General features: G+C 46.6%; 1 protein-coding gene across 2 annotated transcripts in view; it reads right to left on the reverse strand.

Moving 5' to 3' along the window:
* Positions 1–1553, reverse strand: part of arhgap31 (Rho GTPase activating protein 31) — a 102357-nt gene extending 100804 nt beyond the window's left edge. The window contains exons 1-2 of one of the 2 annotated variants that reach the window (XM_078559910.1): positions 1253–1553; positions 209–739 (exon numbers count right to left, since the gene is read on the reverse strand). In XM_078559910.1, the coding sequence (XP_078416036.1) occupies positions 209–311 (103 nt within the window). In that variant the 5' untranslated portion in view covers positions 312–739; positions 1253–1553. Of the gene's footprint in view, positions 1–208; positions 842–1252 lie in introns of those variants that run through there. The other variant, XM_078559911.1, reaches the window with a different exon arrangement.
* Positions 1554–11952: the final 10399 nt, after the last annotated feature.

Below are 11952 nucleotides of genomic sequence, written 5' to 3' on the forward strand. Positions count from 1 at the left end.
GTAAAATACAAAGGATTTAAATTTCTACCATTTCCTAGTTAGTGTTGCTACGATTTAGTTGACGGAATAAATGATCCTTTCACCAGGCTGCCGATTGCACTGCAGAACAGCTCGTAGCAGAAATAGAAGCACTGGGAGCATGCAAAGATCAGCACCCTTAGAAGCAACTTTTAACAGCAATGTTAAACATAATAAGTGTTTACTTTACCATCCTGTCCAGAGTTCTGTAAGTAGTCGCCCAGGTCACAACCAAATGCAGTGTCCTTCGCACCCTTCCGTTTTCCTTTCTGTTTTGCTCCCTTGTTCTTCATGGGTGAACAAGATGACTTAAATAGTCTGTGCCTCAAATTGCTCTACCACAAGAGCTGTCTGCAAACAACCATCAGCTTAGAGAAAATAAAATCCCAGTGAATCTGCCTTCGCCAACAGGCAGTGCAGACTCACATCCTGACACGACGTTTAGTCAGTTCGTAGTAATGGCATTGACTTTTGCAGAATCACATTGTGTGTGAAAAGCAACGATAGGGTTCCTTATTCGTCCTTCCACAAGAGACAATTTAACTGCTTGGCATCAAATTCTGAAGTTACTACAGCTCCAAAGTTGCAGAAAAAAAATGAGAGTTTTCTCCTTCTCTCTCTTCTAGGGCCCGTAAGACTGAGAGTTTAAACATCAGCTTCCTGTGCCTTTTTGCCCCTTCCAAAGCATGTCAATGGTTTATCAATTGGTGCTCAGGAAATGCTGTAAGAAACCAAGGAAGTGAGGCACTAAGGACAAGCGTTACTGTTAGCCAGGCCTGACAGCAGGGAGATAACGGCCCCAGCCTTTAATAGTCACAGCCTGACAGGAAACCTGGTGTAGGCCAGGCTTGGTGCTTAGTGCTAAACCACATCCTGTTGCAAAGTCTCTTTCAAAACTCATGCACACAAGAGAAAAAAGTCCTACGGTTTTTATTAAGTGAATACCATAATGTTATGACACAGTTATAATTATGGAAATGTCTTTACTACATAGCTGTCTAATAGTAATCTAACACGATTAATTATTCTTTCAAAATATTTTATTTCATGACCAGTAAGCTGAATAATCTTAGTCACAAAATGTTTACTTGGGCTCCACTGCAAAATCAAATCAGTGTTTAAATTCCTACAACAATTGCAGTTTCTTTCCTCCTAAACTCTGTGCATTCTTCTTAAAGGATATTCTTTACAGATTTCTTAATAATGTAGATGTCCACATTTCTGAATAACTTACCGAGATTTCTCTTACTTATCTACAACTTGACAAGAGGTTGAACTGAATAAACTGTGTTGATTTAACCTGCAGCTCAGAACTACGAAGCTGGTTCCCTCCTTATGCATGAGATATTTGTATAAAATCTCAGAGAGCGGGAGTAAGCAACCTATTATTTGGCCGTCAAATTTGCTCAATTTGTATTGAGGCAAAGCACAACAAGTGCTTACAGCCAAAATGAAAAAAAAAAGGATTTTTTTTAAAGGCTTTTCTTATTGATTAAATGTAGCTCATGACAGTGTGAAATTAATGTTTAAAAGAAAGTAAGAACGTGCACTTATATAATATCTTTCTATGACCTCAGGATGTCCCACAGCGCTTTGCAGCCAGTGAAGTACTTTTGAGTGTGCAGCTGTTCGCTTTATTAGGTTTAGATCGCTATTCTGTGTCAGGGCTCCTAATAACAAACCATGATTCCTAACAAAAAATGACCAGCATTGCATTTCTAGTAATAAGTTACATGTTTTATTCTGAGGGTAAATATTTTGATCCATGTGTAGCCAAAAATGTAATGACATTGTCCACGTTACCATTTACAGTTTCCTTTGTTTCTCTCCGGTTCTCTGCTGTGGGCTGCTTTGTGTCATCAGCATGCTGGACCCTCACCAAGGGAGGCATTAGTCACTGTGACAGCCCTGGTTCAATAGCAGCACCATTGCCTCTGAGCCAGATCAATCGTGATTCAAATCCCACTCCAGAGACTGGAACAAAAGGAATCTAGGCTGACACTCCAATGCACTCCTGAGTGAGTACTGCATTGTCAGAGGTGCTGTCTTTTGAATGCCATGTTACACCCCAGTTCTCAAATGGATGCAAACAGATCCCATGCCACTATTTTGAAGAAGTGCATGTGAGCTCTGAAGCTCCCTCTAATTTCTTATGAATGCACGGATGATTTATTTAAGTGCTTGGCCCCTTTAAGTTTTTTTGTACGGCTCTGCGAGTGTGGTAATTAAAAGGGGCCACCTTGTGCATGGTCTGCAAGGGGACTTTCAGATTACTGTATAGCCTCATCGCTGCTGAGTTTACAGGAAACATTGGTGAGTTCTCCCCAGTGCCCTGGCCACATTTAATCTTTCAACCAAAACTAATAATAGGTTAGATGGATTTATCTCATTGCTGTTTGTGGGAGCTTGCTGTGCACAAATTGGCTGCCATGTTTCCCACACTACAACAGTGGCTACACTTCAAAAAACGTTTCACTGGCTGTGTTATATAAATGCAAGTCCTTTGTTTCTCTGTTGGTAATAATTAGAACACTTTTCACTTAGTCTCCTTCATTTTTCTCCCCTTCTCTGCTGTGGGTTTCATTGATACCATCAAGTCCTCGGACCACTACCAGGACAGGCACCCTTCATGTATGAACCTAGATGGTGAGAATCATGCTAATAAATCATACAATCATTTCAGTCCTCACCTAGCAAGCACACACCTGTGCATTAGTGTTTGGATAGCAATCAGGAGTAGCAGCACTTCAGTTCAGGGCACTGGACGCAATTGCCTGGTCCCGTTGGTGGTGGGCATTATGAAGGGTGGCGGGGGAGAATTCAGCATGATGGGTAGAAATCAGTTTCATGCTGGTGTGAAAGCACAGCAGAATCATCTGATGGTGTCCACCATGGTGGAATGCAAATCCCGCTGGAGGCCAGCATGAACACAATTTGCATCAAGTACGTCCTGACCAGAATCGTCCCCCCCCCATACCCGATTTACCGTTACACCAGCGGGAAAACATGCCGGCCCAGAACATGTCTGGACAAGCATGACACGCAGAAGTCGGGACTTACTGTTAGAGCCAGGCTCAGATCACGGACTACCGAGGAGGAGAAGATGCTGGAGCCCTACAGCTACCGGACCCTGGAGGAACACGTGCATCACATGCTGGGTGGATCCTCATGGACATGGCTGTGCACAAAGCAGCTCTCAGAAGGTGGGAGGTCTCCATTGATAGTTCGGAACATCACAGTCTTGGCCAGGGGCTGCTATGGATGATTGGCAAAGCGGTGGGGGGGAAGGAAGGTCTAGATGTAAGTGGGAGAGGAAGATGAATCGGTGGGGGGTGTGGGGGGTTATGAGGTTGGGAGGGGGTTTGAAGGTGTCTGTGGGTAGGAGGGAGTACAGGGGAGAAAGGAGTTCAGAGAGGGGAAGGTATCTGAGGAGAAGAGGGAGTTCAGAGAAGTAAAAGTTCCTGGGGGAAGGAGGGAGTTCGGAGAGGGGAAGGTGTCCTGGGGGAGGAGGGAGTTCGGAGAGGGGAAGGTGTCCGGGAGGAGGAGGGAGTTCGGAGAGGGGAAGGTGTCCTGGGGGAGGAGGGAGTTCAGAGAGGGGAAGGTGTCCTGGGGGAGGAGGGAGTTCGGAGAGGGGAAGGTGTCCTGGGGGAGGAGGGAGTTCGGAGAGGGGAAGGTGTCCTGGGGGAGGAGGGAGTTCGGAGAGGGGAAGGTGTCCTGGGGGAGGAGGGAGTTCGGAAAGGGGAAGGTGTCCTGGGGGAGGAGGGAGTTCAGAGAGGGGAAGGTGTCCTGGGGGAGGAGGGAGTTCGGAGAGGGGAAGGTGTCCTGGGGGAGGAGGGATTTCGGAGAGGGGAAGGTGTCCTGGGGGAGGAGGGAGTTCGGAGAGGGGAAGGTGTCCTGGGGGAGGAGGGAGTTCGGAGAGGGGAAGGTGTCCTGGGGGAGGAGGGAGTTCGGAGAGGGGAAGGTGTCCTGGGGGAGGAGGGAGTTCGGAGAGGGGAAGGTGTCCTGGGGGAGGAGGGAGTAGGAGGAGGATGTCCAGGTGAAGGCACCAGGGAGGGGTCTGTGGACTCAATGACTGCCTCCTGGGGAGCAAATTAAGGATGGGTGTGGTAGGAGGAAATGGTGAGTGAGAGGGGGCAGAAGGATCCCATAGGGCCAGAGGGTGAAGGTGCGTTGGTAACGGGTGAAGGAGCAGTGAGGGTGGTTAGCGGGGACATGGAGGTAAACATGGACCTTGGGAATGGGAATGAGGAGGTCAGGAAGGTCAATGTGGATGGAGGTGGGATTTTCAGGAAGGTAGGTAACGTGCACACTTACCTGGACATCCTGGAAAGAAAAGGGTTCTTGTTGGTGGATGATGGTGGGGAGGGAAGGTGATGCTGGGAGACCCACAGTGATGGGGGAAAGGACATGGGTGGCTGGGGGAGGGGAAAGGGTGAGGGAGCTTATGAGAAACCTGACTATGGCCATGTTTTTCCAATTTAAAGTGAGCTGAGTCTCGTGTTGGTCGGGCACAGGTTCTGCATGGGAGTGTGATCAGGGGGTGGGCGGAGATGCAGCTCAGATGGACAACTGCAAGTGAACCCCAGCAGGCAGCATTGAAAATGCTCAGGACAGTGAGATGAGTGTGATGTGGGAAGGATCCGCATGCGTGGGAGAGTGCTTGCACGAGACTCCGAAAGGCCCTACCCCACACACATACACTTCTCCCTCCAGAATCACTCGTGGTCTGGCTGCTTGCAGCTGAACTGCTAGTGGGAGAGGGTGCAGGGGGAGGACTCGCAAAGCCTGTAAATGAAGCTGAAAAACAACATTATACTTTATTCTGTGAAAGTGAATATAATTTCAGATTATAAAGTGACAAAATATGTTCACCCGTGCAACCACTTGTAATCAGAATTTCTTAACTTTTCTATTCCTACCAGTTGTTCTAGGTTCTGCCCTGACATCTGCAGCAGGGGTGGAGTCAGCCTGTGCAATGGTTGTCCCTGTTGCCTCTGATGACTTTGATGTGGGTCCTCTGGAGAGCTGAGGCCTTGAGGGCCATGGCTTGCTTTGGCTGTCCTCCTGTGGGCCAGCTGCTCCCTCTGCAGTAACAGAGGATGAGGTTCATGGGGTCACAGGCAAAGGGGACTTAGGGGGAGCGAACAGCCTCTGAGGTTCCTGGGTGGATGGTCCAGTGGTGTCCAGCTGCCGCTCCTCCTCCCATCGGGTGCCCGAGCGCCCTGGCCTGACTTCTTGAGGGGAAGGAGCACCTAGGGGGATGTCAAGGTGACCCATTTATCTCTTGCATTGCCACTGCAGGAACTCACCCAGGGCTACCACGATGGAGTGCAGGTCCGCATACTTCTCCAAGTTCTATTGGACCAGGGTCTCCATGGCACCTGCCATCCTCTCCATGGAGACTTCCATACACGCAAATGTGGGCACCACTTCATCATCACTCCTCTGACTTGCGTACCACTCTGTTGGGGGCTTCCAACAGCTCTGTGCGATGTTCCCCTGCCTGCTGCTGATTCTCCACGATGAGTTGGAACGCCGAATCCAGAGGCTCTTCATCTGCCTATGACCTCACAGATGCCTCTTGTCCGGCCGTCCTCTGAGTGCCGGGGAGCTCGCTGAACCTGCCTCTTCCTGCTGCAGACATGTGTCCGTGTGGTGACCACCAGATTGTGAACCCAAGCCTGTCCTAGATTTAGGTCCCACCGAGGTAAGTGTTGCTGCGCTGGTAGAGGATATGGGTGAGCGCTGTGACGGGTCTTCAACAGTGCTGCCCTCAGGGTCCTCATGTGAGGTGCTCTCGGTGCTGGGGTCAGGGTCAAGATTGCCTGAGGGCGATGTGTCAGATGTGCCTAGGACAGAAAGTGGAGATTATCAGTGCTTGGCAGTCACGTTGAACATAGAACAGTGGACTCAGAGTAGTGTTGAGAAAGGGATCATGTGGTGCAGGATCCTCACATGGGTGTTTTCCACCAACCTCACTGTAGCCGCAGGAACTGTCCATGTCCATGGCCAGCTCTAATGCGCGACTTTGATATCTGGCACTCCACCCCCAGTCTGAGACCTCTCCCGGTGATTGTGCGCAATCTTGTCCTGCATTAACACAGGTAAAGCGGGTGTGAGCATGGCGCATGCCAGGCCAAATGAGGATGCCAGGCGTGCGTGTGTGCTGAGTGGTGCTGTGGGCGGGAGGAGTAGGTGGTCTCCAGAGGAGATGAGGCCAGATGGAGATGTGAGGGTGTGTGTGAGAGATTGAGTGGTAATGTCCTTTGTGCTGGCAGTGAGTGAGATACCAGTGAATGTGTGATGGGCTTGTGAGTGGGTGAATTGAAATTGATGAGCTGGTTGCCTTACCCTGGTGGCATGGATGAGATCATTCATCCGCTTTCTGCACTGGATGGCCGACCTCTTGTGCATAGTGTTTGTACTGAGCACCTCTGCCACCGCTTCCCAAGCGGAGTGGTGAGACTGATGGGCTTCCTGTGGCCTGAGCGGGGGTAGAGGACATTGTGGTAGGTCTCCATGGCATCCAGAAGGCATCCTAGGGATGCGTCGCTGAATTGGGGGGCTGCACTCTCCATGACTTTTGGGGCCATATCTCCACTGGAGCAGTCCTGGGCTGCAAGCACTGACAAGATTGTGCATGGCTGCAGATTAAATCTAGCAACCAGAGTGGGAAAGTGGCGAGGTAAAGGCATGGCAGACAAATCAGAGGCCATCTGCCATCAACCTGGGGCTTTTCCCGTGAATGCATTATTAATAAAGCGGGACATGCTGGGAAGGGGATGATACAGCGCAAAACCACGCCATTGCGTCCAGTAGGTAAACCGTCTTTTTTCATACCCAGTACCGCACTTAGTGCAAATCTGGGACGATTCCGCCCACTGAGTGTTTCCTTGCAGGGAGAAAGGTGAAGGTAAGATCAAATGTCAAATCGTTTGGTCACCCTCAGAGAAGGCAGTGGAGAGGCAATGTTCACTTTTTTTTTGAAAAATATACTTTATTCATAAAATATCAGGCAGAACATTCCAAACCATTTCAAAATCACCATCACATAAGTACAATCAGATTCAACTTTTACACATGTATCACAAGGTGCATCATTACAATCAATGAATATTACAATCATTTCAATATGGTCAATGCAGACAATCAGACAATGGGATTGGAGTTATCAACATACATCATGTTGCACTCTGAGGTGCTTCAATACAATTATAATACAATTAGTATTCACTGCATACATTCATTTTGAGCTGGAGAGGCAATGTTCACCTTTTATTAGCTTGTTTAGTTTAATAAGTAGCCAAACCTGTACAGTTTTGGCTTTTACCAGACAGAGTTCCTTAAAGGACCCTTTCATTCTTATGGTGTCATTTTACAGGTTCTGGAAGGAAGCCATTAAACTAATTTTGGGCATTTCAAAGAAATTGAAAAATATAAAATAAAACTAGGATGATTTTAATTTAGGATCCATTTTCTGAAGCCTTGTAAACTCAAGACTGCTTCAAATTTATTATGGCATATGCATGTATGTAATACTGACAGATTTGAATAGAGCCTCACAAGACATAATCAGGGAAGATAGAGGTGATATCCAAGCATTACCATACTCTCTATAAAACATTAATTTCTTCAGTCAGGCTCTGTCCTGTTGTGTTTGGGTGATTTGGTGACGTGTGCCATGTCAGTCAGTGCTTGGCATTGTTTTATCTGGACTCCTGACAACTAGCGGCAGAGACGACTGTGTGGCTATTTTTGGAAGGTCTTGTTCACTCCCAGCTTTTTCATTGTTTGGATAATTTCCTTTCTAATACTGTATTCTTACCAGCTCTTGAAATAATTAAACTCACCGCCCCATTCTAACACCAAATCGTAAGGATTATGGCATAAATTTTCATACCTTTGACCTACAATCTGTGCTGTATAACTATGCTTATTTGCTTGAAAGCATGGCCAACACTGAATTACCCAATGATCTGAAACAAAATGTTAGATAGATATTGAAAGAGACATTGGTTTAAGTGGGAAAGAGGCAAAACATGAGGAATTGCAGACTCAACCTTTCATAGTATGGACTAATGCAAACAGCTTCTGGGTTCCTTTCTGATATCTATAACTTAAAAGCATGAAACATGAAGGAAGAATTGTTCTGATCATTGTGTGTTGCAGCATCACACATGCATTAAAGAGAATGCCTTAGTGATTTTACTATATATAAAGATCAGAACAATTATTTCCCTACATGGACTGTGTATAACCCATCAGTTATGGGTTATGTTGAACACTAACTAGGTAAATATCTACACGAATCTCTCAGGTTCATGGCTTTTGTTTCCTGTGGGTCTAAGAACAATGGAGAAGTAATAAATAATAGATTCTAACCAATAATTCTCAAGACAATAAATCCAGTGTTGGCAATATTCATTCATGCTGTTACCATTTCCAGACTCAATTACTCCAATGTTCTCCGCCAACCTTCTATCCTCCACCCTCCATCAACCAAAACTCGACAACATATATCCTATCCTGAAACATGTCCTACTTGTCCTTCTGCCTCAGAAGGTGGCGGAGGCAGGGCCATTGAATATTTTTAAGGCAGAGGTAGATAGATTCTTGTTAAGCAAGGGAATCAAAGGTTATCGGGGTTAGACAGCAATGTGGAAATCGAAACAGAAGAAGATCAGCCATGATCTTATTGAATGGCGGAGTGGCTCGAGGGGCCAAATGGTCTATTCCTGTTCCTATTTCTTATGTTCTTATGTCCATTATCACATCCTCACTGACCTACATTCACTCCCTCCCCTGCTCCACAATGCCTCAACTTTCAAATTCTCTTTCTTGTGAGGGGTAAATCATTCCATGACCTCACCTCTCCCTTTTCTTTAAATTTGTTCAGGGAATGTAGGCGTCACTGGCTAGGCCAGCATTTATTGCCCTTGAGAAGGTTTGCTGCCTTCTTGAATCACTGCAGTCCAGTAGTATAGGTACACCCACAGTGCTGTTAGGGAGGGAGTCCCAGGATTTTGACCCAGCAACAGTGAAGGGACAGCGATATAGTTCCAAGTCCAGATGGTGTGTGACTGGAGGGGAACTTGCAGGCGGTGGTGTTCCCATATATCCGCTGTCCTTGTCCTTCTAGCTGCTGGAAGTTGTGGGTTTGGAAGGTGCTGTCGAAAGGGCCCTGGTGAGTTGCTGCAGTGCATATTGTAGATGGTACACACTGCTGCCACTGTGCGTCTGTGTTGGATGTTTATTGTAATGAATAAGGTGCCAATCAAGCGGGCTGCTTTGTCCTGGATGATGTTGAGCTTCTTGAGTGTTGTTAGAGCTGAGTTCATCCAGACAAGTGGAGAGTATTCCATCTGGCTCCTGACTTGTGCCTTGTAGATGGTGGACATGCTTTGGGGAGTCAGGAGGTGAGTTACTCTCCCGAACTCTGACCTGCTCTTGTAGCCACAGGATTTATATGGCTGGTCCAGTTCAGTTTCTGGTCAATGATAACCTTCAGGATATTGATTGTGGGGGATTCAGCGATGGTAATGTCATTGAATTTCAAGGGGAGATAGTTTGATTCTCTCTTGTTGGAGATGGTCATGAACTGGCACTTGTGTGGCATGAATGCTACTTGCCACTTATCAGACCCACCCTGAATATTGTCCAGGTTTTGCTGCATTTGGACATGGACTGCTTCAGTATCTGAGGAGTCACGAAGGGTGCTGAACATTGTGCAATCATCAGCGAACATCCCCACTCCTGAACTTATGATGAAGGGAAGGTCATTGATGAAGCAGCTGAGGGTGGTTGGGCCTAGGACCCCACCCTGCTTTCTCTAGTTCTACAACCATTACTTCCTCTTTCTGACTCTAGTCTTTGTGTATTCCTGGACCTTTTCCCCACATCATATTTGTCCCTGCATCTCCTTGGTTCCCATTCTATAGAATTTCTTCCCTGGACCCTTCCGTCTCTACACGTTCCTCACCTCCTTTAAGACCCTCCTTAAAATCCAGACTTCCGGTCTTCCCTCCTAATTGTCCTATCTTTGGCTAACCAGTGGTTGGGGGTGGGCAAAGTGGGGAGGGGGCAGGTCGGAATCAGAGACACATAGAAATGGTCCCTGGGAAGGTATTAACAGATTGGGCAGGGTCAGCAACCGTGATCAGGAAAAGTGGGTCAGCATTCCTGCTCCTCCTAACCTATTAATCTTTTAAGGAACCTTAAAAAATATTTTAAGAATTGCTAACCTCAGCCTGGAGCTTTGCTACCAGCTGATTTTGCTGGTGGGCTGGAGCCTGTGTGAGCAACCCACTATTCATATGGCCAGCCGTTAAAACACTGCTATTTAAATTCAGCCCTTGCTCTATAAGGGCAGGCGGCCTTCCTGTGCCTGATATTAGGTAAATAAAAATAGTGCGGGAGGGGGTGGGAGCAGGAATGCAGCACAAACCCCTCTCCCACTATCTTACCCCTTTGCCTTGTTCCTGCTGGGGAGGGGGGATTAGAGTCAGCCCTTAAATGCTCAGAGCCAAATTCAAATTGTGGCAACTCCTATCATGCACAAAGTTCAATATCATACTCACTTCTGCTTTTTATTTGAGTTTATGGGAAAAAGGTATGATTTATTTTCACCAATTTCATTATGCAGCCAAGTGCTATTTAGCACATACAATGTAAAAGAGAGCGAGCGAATAAATTGATACATAAAAGGAATTCTCCCAGAATCTGCACAATAAAAGTGTGGTATATTGACTGGAGGATTCATTAGGCTCTTTTCCACACCAAACATCATCTTCTAGCTGTCAGAGTAAATAGGCTATCTCTTCTCAGGTTTCTGCCAATATTAATCTTGAGGAGATCAGCTGCGCAAAACTGACCTAGTTTGACTTGTCCTCCAATCCTCCTCTGGCCTTGTGCCAAGGCATGTGGCATTCACTTGGCACCTCCAAATGATGGCACAGTCAATCAAGGAGATGTGCAAGAGAATTAATGATTCGCATTGGAGCTTACTATCCTCAGTCTGGTCAGTACACATGTTTGTACCTGCTTCATTTAAAATTATCTCTGGAATGGAAGATTAATTATCCATTTAAGACGGGTGAGTTCAACTCACTCTTGACTTGTCAATCCATCAGGATTGTCCTGGAGTCTCCAAGAATTAAAGATTAATCTCTGGCTCACTGCTGAGTGAAAGCTGGGTGGAAAACCATAGAGGCGTGAAAGAAAGTATTGTGTTTTTTTTCATTTGCCTCAAAGACTTCTGTTTACTAATTATAAAATATTGGAGGTGGGGGTAAGAAGACAGTTTGATCAGGTGGTTTGGTTGGTCATGTGATGAAACCTCCAGGCATAAATTTGATCAGAATTACCTGGAAAAACTCAGCAGGTCTGGCAGCATCGGTGGAGAAGAAAAGAGTCGACGTTTCGAGTCCACATGACCCTTCAACAGATGCTGCCAGACCTGCTGAGTTTTTCCAGGTAATTCTGTTTTTGTTTTGGATTTCCAGCATCCGCAGTAGTTTTTTGTTTATAAATTTGATCAGTGTTGGCAAGCCTCTGCTTTAGTTCTGGAAGTTTGGGAGGATATTAGTCTGTCCATGGGCTGGGGGAAGGGGATATGGTGGGCAAATAGAGGGAACCAGGCCAGAGAACAGGCAGAGAATCTGCTTATTTCTGTAAGACAAGTGAAATATATCAAAAGGCTGACTTGCAGAGGACTGGTTGATGTGATTTGTGAGACATGGCTGCAATGCATTGTTTTGAATTGCTGACCCTCCTCAACAGGAAAAGACTGTGTGTGTCCCAGTGGAGGCAGACAAAAAAGCAAACAAATGAGTGCAGATTGTAAAAGGCAGACACCCGTAAGTGGGCCTTGAAAGGTGGGTGGGGAGGAGGGTTACTTTAAGGGATTATGAGAGAGGGTCCCTTCCCCTCAACAAT

Source organism: Cetorhinus maximus, chromosome 16 (assembly GCF_964194155.1).
Source record: "Cetorhinus maximus chromosome 16, sCetMax3.hap1.1, whole genome shotgun sequence".
NCBI classification, from domain to species: Eukaryota; Metazoa; Chordata; class Chondrichthyes; order Lamniformes; family Cetorhinidae; genus Cetorhinus; species Cetorhinus maximus.